Here is a 22,622-nt window from a genome sequence, read left to right as displayed (position 1 = left end):
AATTGACAACATAATTATTTAAGCACAAGTTATTCCTTTTGATTACACAGGGCGAATAAAACGGTTAGAGTTACCCACTAATCATGCACATCATACATGAACCTATGCTAACATGGCAAGTTCTAAATCTCGAGATCCACCGTCGCTTCACAAGAGATTAACACCCTATCTTATATGTTCGCGACGAACAATGTTCGCGACGCACATAAGACGAATACGCACAACCAATACTAGATATCATACAATCATCACACACGAAGGTATTAAACACTTTACTAAAGAATTCCATAGTAAATCTGTTACGACCCCATGATCACGATTAGCGCATAATAGCACTTATCGTCATCATGGGTTCATATGAAAACATGATAAACAAACACAAGAGAATAATAACTAAACTAATTATATTAAACCAGAGTACGTCACAAGAGTAATTAGGTTCAAAAGCAAGAAAACTAGCATCCAACGTTACAACGAAATACAGAATCACAAGAAAATATGCTTCCTCTTCGTTGCGGTGTGCTAAAACGGTCTTCTTCCTTGTCTCCTTCTCTCCTTGCTTAATACCATGATCCAGCCTCATGAAAACGTCTCTAAATCTATTTATATAATAGTCCCATAAAACTCAGATTACATAGAAGTTGGAAGCCAAACAAAAGTAGAAGTCTAAAAACAATTTATCTTTTTTCCCGACCCTACGCGGCCGCTCAGCATAGCAGTGGTCCAAAGGACCAGGGATCTAATAGATCTAATCGGGGGATGGCTGGTAGTAGCCCAAGATGGGCATAAGAAGTATGTTGATTTGACACGAATAAACAAAGTGTAGGAAGTAGGGGACCTAGTGTTGTTATAAGTATTCCCTTCGAAAGGATGGATGAGGTTCGGAAAGAAAGGAAAGCTAAGCCCACGAATTGTTGGACCCTTTGAGGTATTAAGACGTACTGGGAAGTTAGCATATGAGCTAGCCCTACCCCCGAACCTGTAGCAATTTCATAACGTGTTCCATATATCAATGTGAAGGAAGTATAATCCGGATGCCAGACAAATAGGGGCATATGAGCGCATAGACATGTAACATGACGTAACTTATATGGAGCAACCATGAAGGGTTATAGATCAAAAAGGAGCAAGTGCTTAGGAGAAGGGTCATCAAAATAGTCAGAGTTTGATGGTAGAACCACAATGTGGGAAAATTGACTTAAGAGTTAGAAAGTGCAATGCTAGAAAAGTATCCCAACCATTTTCTATCTGATTCCAGGACGAAATCCTTTTAAGGAGGGGAGACTGTAAAAACCCCAATTTTTGGAAATTTTTGAAACCCGGATGAATAGTAACTTTTGCTGACTATGCTGATTAAGGAAAATTATTAGACCACGTTATATAGGAGTACTGTTATGGAAATTCTATGATCATATTTTTATTCCATAAAGTAAATGAGTGTATGTAAAGGTCGTCAGAATTCAAATTCGAACACTTTGATTTTTCCCGGAAATCCACCAGATACCGAAGGAATTGAGTATAAGGTAACGTGATTAAAAGGATTTAAATTCAAGGATTATAAGAGAGGATCATAAAAGGAATATAAAATATTGAGAAAGGTTCAGGGAAGCCCAAGTAATAAAATCCTGGATATGATCCCTCAAACTATTAACGAGAACGAGAGTTAAGCGAACCGTAAAACAAATAAGCGACCAAGAGACAAGATTGTACAAGAAGCCAAGGAATATGACATCATCAAACCACAAGGCAAAGATATGTGGCAAATGGATGACATGAGAAAGGTCACATAAGCATGATAAGTGAGATTGTTTTGTTGGTTGATTTATAGTCAATCATTATTTACCATGGTAAATTCTAAATTAACCAAGCTAACAAAACACCACACAAACACACCAAGCAAGCAAACAAATCATTTTCATCCCCATTTCTTGAAGAAAACCTCTCGGCTTCTTTCTTAATAAATAAGAAGTCCAAGCTCCTCCACTTGCTAATTTACAAGGTAATTATCCTAGTTTCTCCCAGTTAAGTTACATACTTCCTAGGAATCTTAGCTTCAAAATCCTTCCCTAGCATTTTATATAAATCATTCAAGAAGATGGTGAATAGTACTTTCTTGAAATTAATTTTGTGTTCTTGATTTCTTTGGAAAGATCAAGCTAGTAGGAGGATAGATCAAGGCTCCCTAAGGCTTCCTAGCAACTTATCACTCACCAAGGAAGGTAAACCTCATACCCTAAGCTTTACTTTGAATGTTTAGGAGTGGTTTTGATTGTTATAGTATATGAGAAGCATGGTGCTTCTGTGTTTCAAGTTTGGTTGGGTTTGTAGTGATTTGGATGATATTGAATCTTGTTTATAGTTAATGAACCTTAGTATGGTTAGTAGCTTTTGTTTGTGATTGAATGAGTTGGATAAAACATGAAGTAATGGACTGATGTAGTGAGGTTTGTATGGATTTTGGTTGTAATGTTGGTTGTAAGTTGTTTTGTGATTGATTTGGAGTAGTATAAACTTTGGTAATCGCGTAAACATAGCCGTCATAATGCCCGATTTACCTTAGACTGTTTTTGTTCTTAACTTCAGGACCCGTGAACTCACTGTAAGATTCAGACCATTGCCATGTTTAGATATTTCATGTTACGAGCTTTGTTTTGATATATGGTTCGCTTGAATCCGATGTACGGTTTAGGAGAAACAACCGTTTTAAGTCACGGCATTTCGCGAACGAACCATTACCCCTCGCCATAATTTGAAACCTTGGTTAAGGCCCTTAAATGACTAATTGGAGTATGAAACAATTATGTAAAGTGTATTAGACAGTTGGTAGAGTGCTCGCGAAAGAATCGCCTTAAAATTCTTAATGGTTAATTTATTAAATATGGTGGAGCCGAGGGTACTCGAACGACTTATGTGATTCGTTAAGCGTAGGAGTGACCATAAGCGAACGTTAGGGTTCAATTGGTTAAAGTCTAGTATCTTAAGCGACCGGGGTTTAATTCCGACTTATGTTGTTGTTCATAGGTTATCGGACCCACTCTAAGCTTAAGTCTATCCAGGAACACTCAGGCAAGTTTTCTACCCGTTATACTGTTGTTGTGATGTATTTATGTATATGCATTATCTTGTGATAAGTGCATGCTTGTTATTAGCAAATCTTGCGATATATTGGAGCATGCTGATATGGTATATATGCATGCCTGTTTTATAATCTTGATATCTAATTGTTGATTGAAATGCTTATAAGTTGCATAATACCTATGCTAGAGATAAGCAGTAGTTGCGTATACCCTTAGTATAGGGGACCCAAAGGTGAACATTTTTCTAAACTGGGAGTCGATGTTCCCGAGTATAGTGTATATATATATATATATTTATTTATATATATATATTTATATATATATATAGTTTTCTATAACTACTAATCGGATAAGGTATATTCGATAATTTTGAATAATAATCAAACTTATTTTCGATTATTCAAATAAAGATCGTACTTTCGTATAAATATATCTTTAGTTATTTACTATTCATTTCAAGTATGAGTTTTAAAACTTCTACTTCAAATATTTTTATAAAGATTATCCTTATGGGAATATTATTTAAATAATATTCAGATATTTCCTAATATATCGAGATTGATTTATTTTATAAAATCATCATTACTCTAAACATTCTTTAAAATGTTTTTGAGTCTTCAAAATGATATTAAAAGTTAGAGCGGATCCCAAAACTCGTTTTCAAATTTAAGATCTTCCTTTCGAAGGGGATTTAAATACTCGCTTAAAAATCTGAGGGATCCGGCTCTGTGGTGTATTTTATGTTCGCAACGAGGTTGCTGTTTTGATAAAAGAATTTGATTACTTTCCCAACGTTCGGGAAGTAAGTCCATCTAATTGAGTCGGCATAAGCGACAGGCCGGGGTACGGTCTATCAAAGTGTAAGTGGCTGGGTGGCAGTCCATCAACGCGTAAGAGGCCGGGTGGCGGTCCAGCACAAGGTCCTAATGCGGCCAGGGTGATGACCGGTGGGGGATTCATCCATCTACTACTAGAAAATGTTACATATTGGTATCTTTGCCTGATCAACAAGATATCAGGTTTATGCCAAAATTCTCTTCTTTCCAAATTCATTGGATATGATAACTCTGTTTATACTTGTCATGACAGAGGTTTTCAGGGAATGTATGAGATATATATATATAGAGGTGTATATATATATATCGGGACTTAATGAAGTATCTCGTAACTTCATCTCTTTTAAATGATATTTCAAATATTGAATTTTTCAAGTCTTATCTCGTAGTCTCATCTATGTGATGAACTTTTGAAACTGATTATACCTTGAACGGTGGTAGTTCAAGTGGTATTCGGAAAAGATATAAGTATATTGGAGTATCTTGTAACTTCATCTTTTCAACTTATATCTAGTAAATGATTATCTTATGCATGACAAAGATTTTCAGAAAAACGTTTAGACAAGGTTAGATATATGAGATCACCTTACAACGTTATCTTTATACAGTTATAGACTGGAACTCTGGGTATATTATGCATGGAAGAGGATTTCCAAAATTTTGAAAAGTATATATACATATATACTGAATATTTTTGCGACTTGGTCGCGTTAAGATATCAAACTTGGTTCATATCTGCTTGACCAAGACTTTCATGAGTACTATGAGAATGCTCATATATTGTAAATCATTATACATAGTATTTTGGTGGGCTTGTTGCTCACCATTGCTTTCTTCTTTCATCACACAACAACAGATAGACAAGATGAACAGGAGCAAGCTCCCAATTCATGAGCGGTTAGGAAACGTTCCGCAGTTTCCGACAGACGTTGATGCCGTTGTAGCTGAGGTAGGAACTACCAATAGGCTAGGATTTCAAATTTTGATGTACCAGACTTATGTATACTTATGAACTGTAATAATGGCAAAGAATACGTAAATTTATTCAGAAATCCTTTTGAGGTGTAATGGCTTATAATTGTGGAATAAAATGACTTGTGTTATTTTTGGATATTCATCTCTAAGACTATAACTTGTGGTGTGCGTATATTGTGGGGTCACAGTACGCAGTAGTTGGTTGATTATTAAGATTATGTATTATTAAGGGAAATGGAACTCGTGACAACCCGGATCCCCGACCCCGGATTTTGGGGTATTACAAGTTCTTTTCTTCAGATAAGTGAGGCTTATCAGCATTTAGGTTCATCCTTAAGATTTACTGACATCAGAATCTGACAGATAGGAAACAGAAATCTAGTTTGTGACTTAGTAATAAGATACACAAAGTAAACTTGACTAAGCTCAAAATAAGAATTTGCTTGTGTTAATGGGTTTCCACATAAACAACTCATTCAAACATGGGATTTCTAGTGTGTTAAAGACTACTATGTCAACATCTAGCACATATATCCTCATTGGATTGAATAGTCACAAAACATTCAAATCACTATCAAAGTATAAAGATCCACATCAGATAACAATCAGCATTTAATGTATTTCAATTAAAGCACAGCTTATATGAGAATAAAATAATCTGTAAACACTGATCATAAAATCTGATGCATGAGAACAAAAACTAAGCAAATTTAGAGAAAGAACCTGAAACCATTCCAAGTTCAGTTACCAGTCTTGTAAAGGTAGCTTCCCATAGTGGTTTTGTAAAGATATCTGCTAGTTGTTGATCTGTTGGAACAAAATGCAATTCCACTGTACCTTCCATCACATGTTCCCTTATGAAATGGTACCTAATGCTGATGTGCTTTGTCATTGAGTGTTGAACTGGATTACCTGTCATAGCAATTGCACTTTGTTTATCACATTAAATAGGTATTTTAGAAAATTCTAACCCATAATCCAGTAACTGATTCTTCATCCAAAGAATGTGTGCACAACAACTTCCTGCAGCAATATATTCTGCTTCTGCAGTTGATGTGGAAATTGATTTCTGTTTCATGCTAAACCAAGAAACTAATCTACCTCCAAGAAATTGGCAGCTTCCACTAGTGCTTTTCCTGTCTATTTTGCATCCTGCAAAATCTGCATCTGAGTAACCTATTAACTTAAAATATGATTCTCTAGGATACCACATTCCTAGTTCAGTTGTACCCTTAAGGTACTTGAAAATTCTTTTCACAGCTATTAAGTGAGGTTCTCTTGGATTATCCTGAAATCTTGCACAAAGACAGGTAGCATACATGATATCAGGTCTACTTGTAGTTAAATAGAGTAAAGAACCAATCATACCTCTGTAGTTAGTAATATCTACTGATGAGCCAGTATCTTTATCTAACTTGGTTGTAGTGGCCATGGGAGTGGATGTTGTTGAACTGTCTTGCATTCCAAACTTCTTGAGTAAATTTCTGATGTACTTGGATTGACAGATAAAAGTAACTTCTTCATTTTGCTTGACTTGAAGGCCTAGAAAATAACTAAGTTCTCCCATCATACTCATTTGATATCTTGACTGCATTAGCTTTGCAACCTCTCACAGAGTTTGGCATTTGTAGAACCAAATATGATATCATCAACATATATTTGTACCAAAAGTAAGTCCTTTCCATGGTTGAGGTAGAACAGTGTTTTATCAATTGTACCTCTGTGAAATCCACTTTCCAGAAGGAATTAAGCTAAAGTCTCATACCATGCTCTTGGAGCTTGCTTAAGGCCATAAAGTGCTTTGCCAAGCCTGTAGACATGATTTGGAAATTTTGAATCTACAAAGCCTGGAGGTTGTTCAACATACACCTCTTCTCCCAATTCTCCATTGAGAAAAGCACTTTTTACATCCATTTGAAAGACTTTAAACTTTTTGTGAGCAGCATAAGCCAAAAAGATTCTTATGGCTTCTAATCTAGCAACTGGTGCAAATGTTTCATCATAATCAATACCCTCCTGTTGAGAGTAACCCTTAGCAACCAGCCTTGCTTTGTTTCTTATAATTATGCCATCACTGTCAGTTTTATTTCTGAACACCCACTTTGTGCCAACAACTGATCTGTTCTTTGGTCTTGGCACTAGGGTCCAGACTTTGTTTCTTTCAAATTCATTTAACTCTTCCTGCATTGCTTGTACCCAATCAGCATCTTGAAGAGCTTCTTCCACTTTCTTTGGTTCAGTCTGAGATAGAAAAGAATGATAGAGACATTCATTTGATATTGTAGTTCTAGTTCTGACATCTGCTTCAGGATCTCCAATAATTAAGTCAGGTTTATGTGATTTGGTCCACTTCCTTGCAGATGAAAGTTGATTTCTAGAACTGGATCCTCCCCCATGATCCATGCTATCTTCATCAGCATTTTCTGATGCTCCCCCTGTAGTTATGCTCTCTAAGACTTCAGAATTTGAGTAAGATCCTTTAGTATTTGAAGAATCGGAGTTTCCAGAATTATCAGAATTTGGCTCATCAGAATTTGAAGAGCCAGTTTTAGGTTCTGATGCTTCTTGAGAATCTTGAGTTGTGGTAGGATCGACAACTTGCTCCCTCTGGACAGGTGCATTTTCCTTTGGAGTTGTTACCACAGTTTCAATGACATCAGAACTAACAGGATCAGAGTATAAGTCATCAGAATTTACAGAATCAGAATTTAAGTCTTTATTTTCAAATCTCAGCTTATCGTGATCATTGAAATCTTCAAGTCCGGTAATTTTCTTATCATCAAAAGATACATTGATAGATTCCATGACAACCCTTGTTCTTAAATTGTAGACTCTGAAGGCTTTTGTGGAAAGTGGATATCCAACAAAAATTCCTTCATCAGCTTTTAGATCAAATTTTGCCAGCTGTTCAGGATGAGTCTTAAGAACAAAACACTTACATCCAAATACATGAAAGTATTTCAGATTTGGCTTCTTTTTCTTCACCATCTCATATGGTGTTTTTCCATGCTTGTTTATGAGTGTAGCATTCTGTGTAAAACAAGCAGTCTGCACAACTTCAGCCTAAAAGTAGGTTGGTAGCATTGCTTCATAAAGCATAGTTCGTGCAACTTCAATGAGAGTCCAGTTCTTTCTTTCTACAACTCCATTTTGCTGTGGAATTCCAAATGCAGAAAATTCCTTTTTGATTCCATGCTCTTTGCAGAACTCTTCCATAATTGAATTCTTGAACTCAGTGCCATTATCACTTTTTATAATTTTAACAGAATATTTGACCAACTTATCCAGCTGTCTGACACGATCAGTTAGAGTAGATGCAGTTTCATTCTTCTTGTGCAAGAAATACACCCAAGTGTATCTTGTGAACTCATTCAATATAATTATAGCATATTTCTTCTTTGCAATAGACATGACATTGGCTGGACCAAATAGATCAACATGCAGTAGGTGATAAGGCTCAAGAATTTATGTTTCAGTTTTGCTCTTGAATGAAGATTTTCTTTGTTTTGCCTTTTGACATGAATCACAAAGGCCATCAGGAGCAAATACTGATTTTGGCAATCCTCTCACAAGATCTTTCTTTACAAGCTCATCTATGTTGTTGAAATTTAAATGAAAGAGTCTTTTATGCCAATTCCAGCTTTCTTCAATTGATGCTCTACTCAACAGACAGATTGCAGAACCATCAGTACTTGTTGAAGCCTTGGCTTCATAAATGTTACCATGCCTATAACCTTTTAGAACCATTTTGCCTGTAGAATTGCTTACAACTTCACAGTGTTCTTCAAAGAAATCCACATGATAACCTATGTCATAGATTTGACTCACACTCAGCAGATTGTGTTTAAGTCCTGAGACAAGAGCTACTGTTTCAATGATGACATTCTCAAGATTGATATTGCCATATCCTAGAGTTTTTCCCATGTTTCCATCTCCATAAGAAACTCCTGGGCCAGCTTTCTCTACAAAGTCTGATAGCAGGGCTTTATTTCCAGTCATATGTCCTGAACATGCACTGTCCAGCACTAGGATATCTTTCTTGTTGCCCTGCAATCACAAAGACCACTAATGATTAGTTTTAAGGATCCAGACTTTCTTGGATCCTTTGGCCTTTTTAAGTTTGTTAACATTTGCAGCGGATTTAATAACAGAGTTTATGCTAACATCCTGTTTATCAGAAGTTATATCAGACTTTGCATCAGACTTTACACTAGAAGGAATTAAAGTAACTTTCTTCAATGAAGGTTTTATTTGATAATAATCATAGTACAAACTATGATATTCCTTACAAGTATAAATGGAATGCCATAAACTACCACAATGAAAACAAGGATTTGGTGGCTTAAACCTAACAGACTGACTCTTAATTCCTAACTTAGGAGGTAAAGAGCTTATATTCTTATTCTTCCTGTAAAAAGAAGAAAGATGGTTAGAGTTTCCACAGTTATAACATTTCTTTCTAGGAGCATTAGGAACAGGCATATATTTATTGCTTTTATTCACACCTTCCTTACCATTCCTATTTTTCCTAGCTGCCTTTACCTTGTTGACATTACTGATTTCTTTCAGCTTATGCTTAAGCTGCTTCTTTGTCATTAAGCCTATGTTAACTTCAGCTGGTTTATCTTATTCTATTTTGTCAGAAGTTGACTTTTCCTTAATTTCTGCTACAGACTCTTTCATCTTTTCAGAATCAGACTTTACAGTTTTAGCCATAAACTTAACAGGATTCACCTTTGGCTTAGTAGTCTGTTTAACAATACTTGGCTCAATTTGTTCAGTTCCTTTTTCACTTTTATCATCTCCATAACCTAAGCCCTCTTTCCAGTTTCCACTACTTAACAAATTCTGAGTTGTTCTGCCAGAGTTAGTCCAAGTCCTGATAATCTCTCTTTCCTTTTCTAACTCAGTTTTTAGAGATTCATTCAATTTTAGCACTTTATCTCTAACATAAAAAGCATCATCTCTTTCTTTCTGAGTTTGGTGGAACATAACTAACTCTTTTTCTAAATAGTCATTCCTTTTCTTATAAGCAAGATTTTCAGAAGTTAATCTTTCACATGTTAAAGTTTGATCTCTGTAACTAATAAACATGGTTTTAAGATATAATCTCAACTCAGTAATATCATCAGTATGAAAAGCATAAGTTGTTTGAGGTACGTTCAATTCCACAGTTTCAGGGCTGCCATCAGCATTTGCCATCAAGGCATAATTCACCTCATCTTTAGAATATGAAGAATCTGTCCAGCTTTTCTTCTTTGTGACAAGTTCCTTGCCTTTTTCACTCTTTCCTTTCTTGCAGTCAGGAGATATGTGGCCTCTTTCACCATAATTATAGCATTTGACATTTGAGTTGTCTCCTCTGTCAGACTTTGCACTTTTGCCTTTAACTTTCTGAACCCTTTCTTATCAGCACTTACACCTTTCCTGGAAAACTTCTTTCCCTTTTGGATTTCTTGTAGGCTATCTTTGTGATACCCTTCACCATAAGAGCACACAATTTCATCATCTCTGCATCAGCATCCATTTCTGGTAAGCTTTCAGTTTCTGAATCATCATCATCAGAATGTGATGACTCTGAATCAGACTTTATGATGAGAGCCTTTTCTTTGCCCTTCTTTGAGACGGAAACTTTAGGAGATTCCTCCTCAGCCTTAAGAGCAACTATCCTTGACTTTCTCCCATGTCTCTTGCTCCTTTGATCTATCTCAAGTTCATAAATCTTGAGCATACCATAAATTTCATCAAGAGTAGTTTCGTCAAGAGCATAGTTGTCTCTTATGGTAGTAGACTTCAAATCCCAATTTTCAGGAAGAGCTAAAAGGAATTTCAGATTTGAATCTTCAAGATCATATTCCTTGTCCACCAGTGACAGATCATTCAAGAGTTTGACAAACCTGTTATATAATTCAGTTAATGACTCACCATCTTTTGAGTCAAAGTGCTCATACTCTTGAGTGAGTATAGTCCTCCTATTTTTTTTATTGCATCAGTTCCCTGGCATCTTGTCTCCAAGGCATCCCATGTCTCCTTTGTAGTTTTGCAATTAATTACCCTGTTTGACATAACATTATCAATGGCACTATGCAGCAAATGCCTTACCCTTGCATCTTTGGCAATAGATGAGATGTCTTCAGCTGTGTAATCACCTTTCTCCTTTGCTATGGACTTTTCTAGTTGATCTGCAACTGCAACAGAGAGCTTGGTTGGCTTATATGGTCCTTCATTTGTCCTATCAAGGTATTCTGGATCTGTAGCTTCCAGAAACATAGCCATCTTAACTTTCCATATGGGATACTCAGATTGTCTTAGTATGGGAACCCTAATAGTCTCATATCGACTGTGGATTTGAGTGTTTTTAGTTTCTTCAGTTTTGGTTGGCTTGGTTGGAGTTTCTGCTTCTTCAGACATGATTGTTTGGATCTTTACTGTATGTGTGTTAACATATTTGCTCTGATACCAATTGTTAGGTCACACAACACTGTAGAAGGGGGTTGAATATAGTGTTATTACAATCAAATCGATCTTGAACACAAGTAACAGTAAACAGATATATTCAATATAATAAATTATGTTACAATGGAACTGTTCTCTCTAAGTGATGAACAAATATCACTAAGAGCTGCTAGATTACAATGAATAATGTATCTCGATAATGATAAACCTATGTATGTGTTTATATACTACACAGTTACAAGATAACTTCTAATTGATATGAAATATAATTATGTCTCCTAAAATATATCAATCAGATATCTTATACAAGTCTTCTAGTCTTCTAATTCTTTCCATGCATATCTTCTTTTATTTTAGTCACGATCTTCTACTATTAATCAGCTTCCTTCCTTAACTGTAAGTCCTCCCGTACTTAAGTTCTGATATGACCTTAAGTCCTGATATGAAGTTCTGACTTCCAGTAAGTATTGATTCCAGTAAGTCCTGATATTTCCTATTTATTAAGATCTGAAAACTAAACATGAAACATATTAGACATGACATCTCAAATATATATAACATTATAATAATTTCTATATATGCTAAGAAATTGGATTTTCAATAATTAATATAAAATTTTAAATATAATCAATAACAATATATTGAATATCAACAAAAACTTCCTTTAAAAACTTAACAGGCTATATTTCTTAAAATTTGTAAAGGCTTTACATTAATTTTATATAACAGTTACTATAGTAAAAAAAATGCAAGCACGATCAACAAAGGAGCTAGAGGCTTGGCGTTCCCTTCTGAATGGTTGAGTTACAATTTTCTTTCTTACCGATTAAGAAATTTAATGAACATTAAGATATAAAGAAAAAGGGTCCAAACAATCTTAAAGGTTAAGAAAGGTCTATTAAACAGGATTAAGAGAGATTAAGAAGAAAATAAATGACCTTTTATAATTTTTTTATTTTACTCACTAATATTAGGTTCAGATTTCTTTTAGTCACTAAAATTAGGTTTGGATTTGATTATTAGCATTATGTTAATTCTTTGTAACATTATTAAAATATAATGGTAGTCTCTGATATTTTGATGATTTGATATATGTATATATCTTTATATATAATACTTCTTGTGTCCCCAAGTTCCTTTATCTTGGATGATGAGAGTTTGACACGTATTTTACGGCTCGTAAAAAATGTAGTTTCATTACTAAAAAATTTTTAAATAAAATTTAGTGTTGGGATTTTTATACACAAAAAATAAACTATGAAAATACGTGTTTTATAAGAGTATTAAAGTACGTGCCAAGTAGTAGTAAAAACTGTAGATAAATGAGACGAATGAAGTAATAATAATATAAAATGATGCATTATAGAGGACAATCATCGAAGAGTAAGTTTTCCTTATTAAATATATGATCCTATTGAGACCTTCCCTCTAACATCTTAAGATTTTAGATGAGCGGGTTCCTCAACATGATATTAGAGCTTAGTCTGGCGGGAGAACTAAAGTTCGATTCCCAGCCACCCCAACATTCTCACAATTTATTGTGGACATTAAAAGCAAATAATGCCCCAAAGATGGGTGCCGGTGTTCCACTCTTCGACCCATCAATGGGCTTTCGAGTGGGAAGGGGTGTCTTTCGAGTGAGGGGAAATGTTAAATATATAATTCTATTGGGGCCTTCCTCTAAATGGGTTTTTGAGTGAGGAGGAGTGTCTTTCGAGTGAGGAAAAATGTTAAATATATGATTCTATTGGGGTCTTTGTCTAACACCTCAACTAATCGATTAAAACTTTAATAGTGAAAGATGATGTATTGCATCACTCAATCAGACTGTGCACCTGTTTGGCGTTTCTGGTAAGCCCACTTAATTGGGCTTAAGCCCATATCACTTACTGGTGGACTGTTTGGGGTCTCACTTATCAACATCTTCTTCAAATGGGATAAGCCCATAAGTAAAATGTACCTGACCTGGTACTTTTCTTATTCACTTATTCATCTCTAACCTAGGCGCCTCTTTTTTCTCACATCTCGCACATATCTCCCATCTCTCCTTTCTGTCAGTTTGGCGCTCAAATCCCGTTCGATCTCGCAGCTGCTTCGATTCTCGTCAGGTATGTCCCCTCTCTCCCATATGTATATGTGTGTGTATAGTTTCGTTAAAATAGCAAATCTTCTTGGTTTCGTGTATTATGATCGATGTATTTGTATATCTATATGTATTTTTAAATTCTACCATCTTCAAGATCTTCTCACACTTCTGGGTGAATTATTTTTGTAATAATTTGATGTTCTTCTATGATAATTGTTGTAGATGCAGTTTTTTTCAGAAGGATTTATGTTAAAATTAGTTTAAATTTGAATTCTTCATTTACTTTGTGTAATTAGTTTGTGTTTAGTGATGAATTGAGCTGTTAAGTTCTTGGTATGTTCTGTTCAGTCATAGGAGGTTTATTTTAGTTTTCTTTGAGGTTGAAGGTGGAGTGTTAATTAATATCATTTATTATTTTTCAACGATTTGTTCAGATGTCAAGGGTACAGTCGAATATACGGCGACGGGATCAACCATCAGGTGCGACTCCTATATGTGCGACTCCTTCTGTATCATTTGCTGCCAAGTGGGGAGATGAAGAACACGATTTATTTGTGAGGCTATGTTATGGTCAGTTTGTTAAAGGCAACAGGCCTAACACCACTTTGAACAAAGAAGGTTGGAATGCTGTGTATCAGCAATTTGCTTCTCGTTCAGGAAAGGATCCTGTTTGGGATTTAAGAAAACTAAAGAATCATTGGGATCCTGATTAACCCCTTCTTAACTCTACAATTTAACTTATAAGTTATTTTACCAAACACCCCACTTTACTTATAAATGAAACAGCCAAACACCAAAATTAACTTATTTGTTAAAAACCACTTATTACATATAAGTCACTTATCACACTTAAGTCATAAATTACTTATTTTAATATTTCTCAAACGGGCCCTTTATCTTATCATGGATAATGAATTATTTGAAGTCATTGATTTCATATTGATGATTTAATGAATTTCTGTAATTTTAATTACGATTTTTTCCAATTTTAATTTTTTATCGGCTCATTTTATGTTATTATTGCTATACTATATATATATATAAATATAAACATACGTCACATCATCAAAACATTACATACTATCATTATGTAATAATGATGCTACAAAAAATTTTCATAACGTTAATAATGAAATTTGGACCTAAATTAGTGGCTAAAAAAAATTCAAACCTAGCATTAGTGAATAAGATAAAAATTTCGTTGAATGATAAGTTTCTAAAGACATAATAAATTAAGTGGTAAATTTAAAAGAAAAAGTTGGATGACAAAAAATACTATTTTTTTTCTAAAAGTAAGATAATCAAGACCGAGATTAAACAAGTCAGAATTATTAGTGGGCCCAAGCCCCCACCCATCTTTTTCAACTTGGGCGTCTGTTTCCCAAGTTGAGAGTATATGCCTACCATCTCATGTAATCTTTTCTAGTTTATCATATAAGTTACGTTAATTTATAAGTCATAAACTCAGTCAAACGGGGTCCTAGACTCCAAGTTGTAGAATGCTAATGTTTTTTTATATTAATATTATTATTTTGATTCTAAAAAAACTAATGTTTATATATTAATGTTATAATTTTGATTTTTAGATAATATATGTTTCAAAGTTACATAAACATCACAATTTATGTTATAAAGTTTTATGAAAATTTGTCAAAAGAAAAATTATGGTTTTGAGAGTCGACTCCCGTATCCAGGTTTTTAGCCGTGCCACCTTCACTTTCCGATCCTTCCCCCCTCCTCCTCCATTCTCTTTTATATATCAGGTTTTTCAATAAAACCGAGATATGATATTTCTTAGATGAAATCTTGTTAAGTAACTTGTTATCAAGGTTGTTATTCGTTTCCATCTTTTGGAATGTTAGTGTGTTATGTTTTGCTATTTTTATGTGTTCTGTAATGGATTTCGATAACATTTATGAAATGGAATTATATAGTATTTCGGGAAATCTGTAAGACTCGCATCGGATCTGAGACGGTAGTGGATATCATAAAAAATCGCCTTTCATAACAAAAAATTGTTCATATGTTGGGGTTACTTATTACTCCAATATCAGTTGATGGAACTGATAGTTTTGAATATTGGCGACAGATGATACTTACATGAAGGTCAATTATGATTTCAAATTTACTTGCATGAAGGTCATTTATGATTTTATACCTGGTTTCATAACCAGTATAGATTGGGTTGATGAAGATGTCCTTGTAATACCTTTTAATTAAAATTTTGATATATCTATCCGGAAAATAAAAACGGCTATATTTGTTTAGTTTATTTTTGTTACAATCGGATCTGTAATGACAGTTCAGAATTTATTCGGGTTTGTATTCATATTTGTTTTAATATATCTTTCGCCTATGTCAAAAAAAATATTCAAAAATTTGACCTGCTGAAGTGTACAATTAAATTTATAATCAAACTCCTTCTATCTAATCTATTTTATATTCTAGTTAATTTAATTTTTTTGATATTTTTATCGGATTTTAAAATTTGAAATCGAATTGATGATAGCTAAACCAAAATTTTAAAACCATAATTTTTAATGTCTAAAATAAAAAATATACCCTAAAAATCGAAAACCGAACCTAATACTAAACTGCACCACGCTCCACAGTCGTACCCAACGCTTATTTTGTATCTATACATTTTATTACCGTCACAATATGGAAACATTGGAATGTTGTCTGAGATCTTAACTGGGTCATGAAAGTGAAAGAATCAGAATAAGAAAAAAAATCCCCTCCCTAACCAAACGTGGCTTTCATCTCATTTCTTCTTATCACCACTCCCATTTTGTCCTTCTCTTTGTATATTTACATATTGTTTGAGTCTGTATTACATCCGTCATCCTCAATTCTTTATATTAAGGATAGGTACTCGGTAGTGATAACTCCTGGTGGCGGGGCTGCTCCTTCGACGTTGTGCCTGGATCCTTCGCCGTTGTGGGGGTGTAGCTGTGGTGGGGTTCCTACAAAATAACACCGGAAGGGGGGTTTGAGTCCCGCGGCACCTCCGGCGTGAGAGTAAGAACTCGCTTTTGGGGAAGATGAAGATAGATATGAATGCAAGGTGGGTTGTGTGTGTATATGAGTGTGAGAGAGTGATTAACCCCAAAACCTTACCTTCTTGGGCTATTTATAGACCAAGGGTAGTGTTTTGGGGTTGGTACCTTAGATCATAGCCATTGGTCCAGGGAGCGGAGGACACCTGGTTGGAGTGGATGCTTTACACGTGTCAGTGCGGGACTGGCTGAGGAATATTCTGAGGATCCTCTGACACGTGCCCTGATTATTCCCATGATTGATGTGTGACAGTTGTCCCCATTATGTTCTCGGGACAGTGTCTCACGTGCTGGGATTTATCAAGGTTGGGCTTGCGGGACTGGGTTAATCAGGACTCGTGGTCCATTGGGGTCCATTGTCTAATACTAGGACTCGTGGTATCCCGAACCTCATCAAAATATTGTCCATAAACTTTATGCAGTCTTGTTGATTGATTGTTCTCATTGCTTTCACTTCAACCCATTTGGTCATGTAGTCAATTGAAACTAACAAGTACTTGAGATCTCCTTTAGCCCAGGGGAGGGGTCCCATGATGTCAATACCCCAGACAGCGAAGGGGATAGGTGACAAGACTGAGGATGGTAGGACTGGGCTGATCCGGGATACATTGCTGAAAAGCTGGCATTCCTTGCACTTCTTGATGAACTCTATTGCATCCTGATGAATAGTTGTTCAGTATTAGCCTTGTCTTATAATCTTATGAGCTAGGGCCTTTGCAGATATGTGGTCTCCGCATATCCCTTCATGCACTTCTGTCAAACAGTACTTTGCTTCTTCTGGGCCAATACATTTCAGGATAGGAGATGAGAAGGTCCTGCGGTAGAGTACTCCTTCTTCGAGGAAGAACTTGGCTGCTTTGCTTTCAGTCTTTGAGCTTTTCCTTTATCTTCTGGGAGCTCTCCTTTCTCCAAGTAGTTGATGAAGGGAGTCATCCAGTTGTGGTTGCTTTCGATCTCCAAGACCTCTTCGGATTCGATAGATGGTTTGTGGAGTTCTTCGAAGTAAACTGAGCAGTCCAGATCTGATGAGTTCCGGACTAATTTGGATAGAATATCCGTTTCTTCATTTTCTTCTCTACATATCTGAAGGACTTGATGTTTTGGTATTGAGGCTAGGTAGCTTTGAACCAGTGCTTGGTACTTAGCCAAGATAGGGTCTTTTGTTATATATTCTCCATTTGTTTGCTTGACCACTATCTGGGAGTCGCTGTAGATTTTTAAATCCTGGACCCTTAGAGTCCTGGAGAGCTTTAGTCCTGTGATCAACGCCTCATATTTTGCTTGGTTATTTGTTGCGGGGAAGCCGAAACATATAGCTGTTTGAATTGTGAATCCTTCAGGACTTTTGAGTATGAGCCCGGCTCCCGACCTCTCGGTTGTTGAAGAACCATCTACTTTCAAGGTCCAGGCCCCCGAAATTGTTTCCTTTTCTGGCTCCTGAGCCATTTCCGTTGGTTCTGGCTCTTCTTCTGGAAAGTTGCATTCGATTATGAAATCTGCAAGTTCTTGAGCTTTGATGGCAGTCCTGTGAATGAAGCTCAAGTTGAACTGGCTTAACTCTACTGCCCAATTGACAAGTCTTCCCGAGACATCCGGCTTGTGAATTATTTTTCTTAAGGGCTGATTTCTCACCACTTTGATCTCTCTTCCTTGGAAGTAGTTCCTGAGTTTTCTTGAAGTTGTGACTAAGGCAAAGGCAAACTTCTCCAATCTTGGGTATCTTTTTTCTGCATCTTTGAGTACTTGACTTACATAGTAAACTGGTTGTTGTTTTCCGTTTTCTTCCCTGATTAGGGAAGCTCCTACGGCTTGTGCTCCTGCTGATAAGTACAAGTAGAGAGGCTCTCCTGGTTGAGCTTTAGTTAGGACTGGTGGCTGAGAGAGGTAGGACTTGATTTCCTCGAATGCCTTTTGGCACTCCGGACTCCAGTTCACCGCTTTCTTGTTGGTTGCTCCCTTGAGTAAATCAAAGAATGCTAGGCACCTCTCTGCTAATTTTGAGACAAATCTCCTGAGTGCTGCTAGGGATCCTACTAGCTTCTGCATGTCTTTTTGGGTCTTGGGAGCTTTCATCTCCTGGATTGCTTTTATTTTCTCCGGATTGGCTTCTATGCCTCTATTGCTAATCATAAATCCTAGGAACTTTCCTGCTCCAACTCCGAAGGTGTATTTCTCCGGATTTAACTTAAGTTGGTTCTTCCTTAGGTTGTCAAAGCATTCCGTCAGATCTTCCACATGTCCTGGTATAGTTGTTGATTTGGAAATCATGTCATCGACATAGCACTCCAATTTCCTCCCAATCTGGGACTTGAATATCTTGTTCATAGCTCTTTGGTAAGTGGATCCTGCGCTTGTTAGTCCGAAGGGTAGCATCACATAAGCATAGACTGCTCTGTGAGTTATGAATGCTGTCTTAGGAATGTCCTTCGGGTTCATCTTTATCTGGTTGTATCCAGAGAAGGCGTCCATGAAACTTAGCATGATGTGTCCGGAGGTGGCATCTATCAGTTGATCAATATTTGGGAGAGGATACGGGTCCTTCGGGCATGCGTCATTTAGATCAGTGTAGTCCACGCACATTCTCCATTTACCGTTAGACTTCTTTACCATAACAACATTAGCTAGCCACTCTGGATATTTGATTTCTTTGATGATTCCTGCTTTGAGTAGCTTTTCCACTTCTTCATCATTGGCTTTTTACCTCTCCGGGGCAAAAATTTCTTCTCTTCTATTTGACTGGTTTTCTGTTGGGGTTGACATCCAAGCTGTGCATTTCTATGGATTCCTGTAGTCCTGGCATATCTCTTGGACTCCAGGAAAAAACATCTTTGTACTCCCGGAGCAGGGACGCTAATCTTTCCTTGAAGGACTCCTCGAGTCCTAACCCAACTTTCACTTTTTTATTAGGATTGCTCTCATCAATCTGGACTTCTTCTGTTTCTACTGCAGCTTCAATTTTTGCTTGCTCTTTGTTTGAAACCATTTGATGAATTTGGGCTTCACAGTTCTTCTTCAGATAGAAGTTTGCTTGTTCAGATTCTTTGGTTGCTTACATGTTAGGACTAGCTTGGTCTGGGACCTGATTTGTTTTTTCGACTACCATGACTTGGTTGCTTGTCGGTCCTTCCGGACTTGTTACATTTCCTTCTTGCTCCGGACCTGATTCAATGAGTTGTACTTCCTTTGTTGCTTCTTCCCTTGTTTGGGGTCGGTGCTTCTTCATGCTTTGTTGCTTGCGAAGAACTATTGCCTTCCTTTTGTTATCTTGATGGGTTTCTGCCATGACTAACCCCTGGGTGTAGCATGTTTCAGTAACTCCATAATATCATTTTATCTCACCGACTCCTATCAGGGTTGGGAACTTGATTTTGAGATGGGAGATTGAAGTTATTGCTTGCATCATTGTTAGAGCTGATCTACCAATGATCCCGTTGTATGACGAAGGAGCGTTGATCACATAAAACTTGATTACATGAGTTACCTGGTTAGGAGCATTTACAAAAATGATTGACAGATATAAAGTTCCTTGGATTGGGACTAAGTTGTGTCTGAACCCATAGAGTGGGTCCTCCCAGCACTCATTTGAGGGGACGCTTCCTAACTGTATTCGATCCACTGTGTGTTTGAAGAGAATATTTACTGAGGAACCATTGTCTATGAGCATTATCCTTACTTCATTATCAAAGATGTCCAGAGTGACAACCAAAGCTGCATTATGATTCGGGTTGACTCCTTCGTAGTCCTTACTGCTGAAGGATATCACTAGGTCTGGGAGTGACTAGATTGAGAGCACTTCTTCGCCGATGTCCGGGCTCCGAGGTGGGGAGTGGGAACCTCCTAGGACTACAATAACTACATTATTTCCTCTCTTCTCCGCTTTCCCCCTGTTGTTGCTGTCCCGGACTAAGTACTTATTCATATTCCCCTTCTTCACTTGGTCATCAATGAAGTACTTGAGTGATAAGCAGTTCTCAGTCTTGTGGCCATGGGTCTTGTGATAATCACACTGCCTATTGTAAGGCCTGCTCTCCGGAGGAGTTTGCATTGGTTTCGGAGGATAATAGAAAGGCTTGTCTTTTACCTCTTTCAAGAATTCATCCCGGGTCATGTTGAGAGGAGTCCAGTCTGGCTCCTGCTTCGGCTCCCGGGGTTGCTTCGCGTTATTTGACTCCTTCTTAGGACCAAGTCTCTGGAAAACCGGAGTAGTTTGTTTTTCTTGGCTTTGGTTGCATTGCTTGAATTTCTTATCCTGATGGTAACCCCCTTTCGGTCGGTCATCAGTGTTTTTACTCCTGGACCCCCCATTCCGGGTCATCCTCATTGCCTGGAGCACATCTGTTTCCTTAATGAATCTGGCAGCCATGGAATAAGCCGCTACCAGACTTTGTGGCTCCTTATTTATTAGCTCCACTATATATCTTTCATTGTGTTCTGGGTCTAGATTTCTCCTGAAAATTCTCAAAGATTCCCTCTCATCCAAGCTTGAAACTTTGTTGATTGCTTCCTGGAACCAGTGCATGTATACAGAGAGGGATTCATTGCATTGCTGCCGGATTGTCTGCAGGTGACACATGTACATTTTGTGTGTTTTATTTGCCCGAAATCTTCTAAGGAAGGATGCTCGGAATTCCATCCAAGTATGGATGCTGCGGGAGGGAATCCTGTTGAACCATCTCTGGACCCCTCCCTTAAGAGTTGAAGCGAAGAACCTTGATTTCGTCAAGTCATTGTAGTAATATATCTGCGCTATCTACTCAAAGTAGTTGAGGTGCTCCTCCGGGTCTCCTAGACCATCAAAGGAGTCAAAGTTATAATGCTTCAAGTTCCGCTGTCGGGGAATGGCTTCAAGGAGTAACTGAAAGGATTTAACATTTCCCCAATTTCTACTCCTTAATCTCTGTCCATCTTTCTCTGCAATTCATAGATCATATCTTTCAGGTCCTTCTTCTTTTCTTCTTCTTCTTCATCAGAAATCAGCTCCGGAGTAGGGTCTCTCCGGGTTCTCTTGCTCCTGGACTTAGCCAGTAGCTTTTCTTCTTCTAGCTGCATTCTCTTTTGGATCTTCAGCTCGAGCTTTGCTTCTTCTTCTTTCTTAATTTGCTCCCGGATTTTTTCCAACTTTCTCTGCTTAGTAGCTTCTGCTTCTTTCTTGCTTTGATCCTTTTTGCTTTTCTTCCCCTTGGCTCCAATTCGGTCGAACACAGATCTCTTCGATTGCTGGGAGTCTCTGGACTCCTCCGGTTCCTCCTCGAGTTCGGCTTCTTCTTGGAGTCGGGTCTGCTCCTGCCTGTATAGTCTGATTGCTTCTGCTAGTTCATCACTTGTAAGGTTGACCATGTGCTCTTCGGCTATTGGAACATTGGTGTATTTGTACTGATTGAGCTCTATGAGGGTCCTGGCATCCCTGGTGTTTACAATTCTCTCCACTACGGGAGTGTGTAGTGGTTTCTCCTGGAATGTTTCTCTCTCGGCTCTTGGATCAAGGGCCTGGGAGTGGTCCGGCTCCTGGACCTGAGCACTAGTAGATGGTCTTCTAGAAGTATGTTTTCCTGGTCTTGCCATTTCTCAACAATACCAACAACAACTAACAACAATATGTACAGAAACTATCGATCTAAGGTTCCTTTATGAAACTTGCAAAAACTACCCAGAATAACAACAAATACCAACAAATAGCTTCCTGGGAGCAGTTTAAACAGTTTCCTGGGACTACTCAACAATATAGTAGAACGTAAATGCCATATTCAAGCTAGAGCAAAAATGATTAAAACTAACGATAGCTCACACAAACGTGGCTTAAATCAACAAAACGAGCTCACACAAACGTGGCTTAAATAAACAACATTCATGCTTATGGAAGTGGTTGGTTGCTTGGGTTCTTACAAGTTTGAATAAATGGACTCTTTGAAGAGCTTGTTGATGAAGGTGAATCCAGGGGCACCGAGACCCAAGGATGGAGAGCCCCTCCTTCTAGCGCCAAATGATAACTCCTGATGGCGGGGCCGCTCCTTCGACTCCGTGCCTGGATCCTTTGCCGCTGTGGGGGTGTAGCTATGGTGGGGTTCCTACAAAATAACACCGGAAGGGGGGTTTGAGTCCCGTGGCGCCTCCGGCATGAGAGTAAGAACTCGCT

The 22,622-nt window shown here is 37.3% G+C and overlaps 1 protein-coding gene across 1 annotated transcript in view; it reads right to left on the bottom strand.

The window, feature by feature from the left end:
- LOC141690785 (uncharacterized) overlaps positions 1 to 18,757 on the bottom strand; it is a 60,061-nt gene extending 41,304 nt beyond the window's left edge. Inside the window, exon 1 of the mRNA XM_074495556.1 lies at positions 17,319 to 18,757. Coding sequence (XP_074351657.1) covers positions 17,319 to 18,757 — 1,439 coding nt within the window. The remainder of the gene's footprint in view (positions 1 to 17,318) is intronic.
- Positions 18,758 to 22,622: the final 3,865 nt, after the last annotated feature.

This window comes from Apium graveolens, chromosome 10, assembly GCF_009905375.1.
Source record: "Apium graveolens cultivar Ventura chromosome 10, ASM990537v1, whole genome shotgun sequence".
In the NCBI taxonomy this organism is placed as follows: domain Eukaryota; kingdom Viridiplantae; phylum Streptophyta; class Magnoliopsida; order Apiales; family Apiaceae; genus Apium; species Apium graveolens.
The sequence above is the reverse complement of the archived record's forward strand: the minus strand, read 5'-3'. Positions and strand labels throughout refer to the sequence as shown.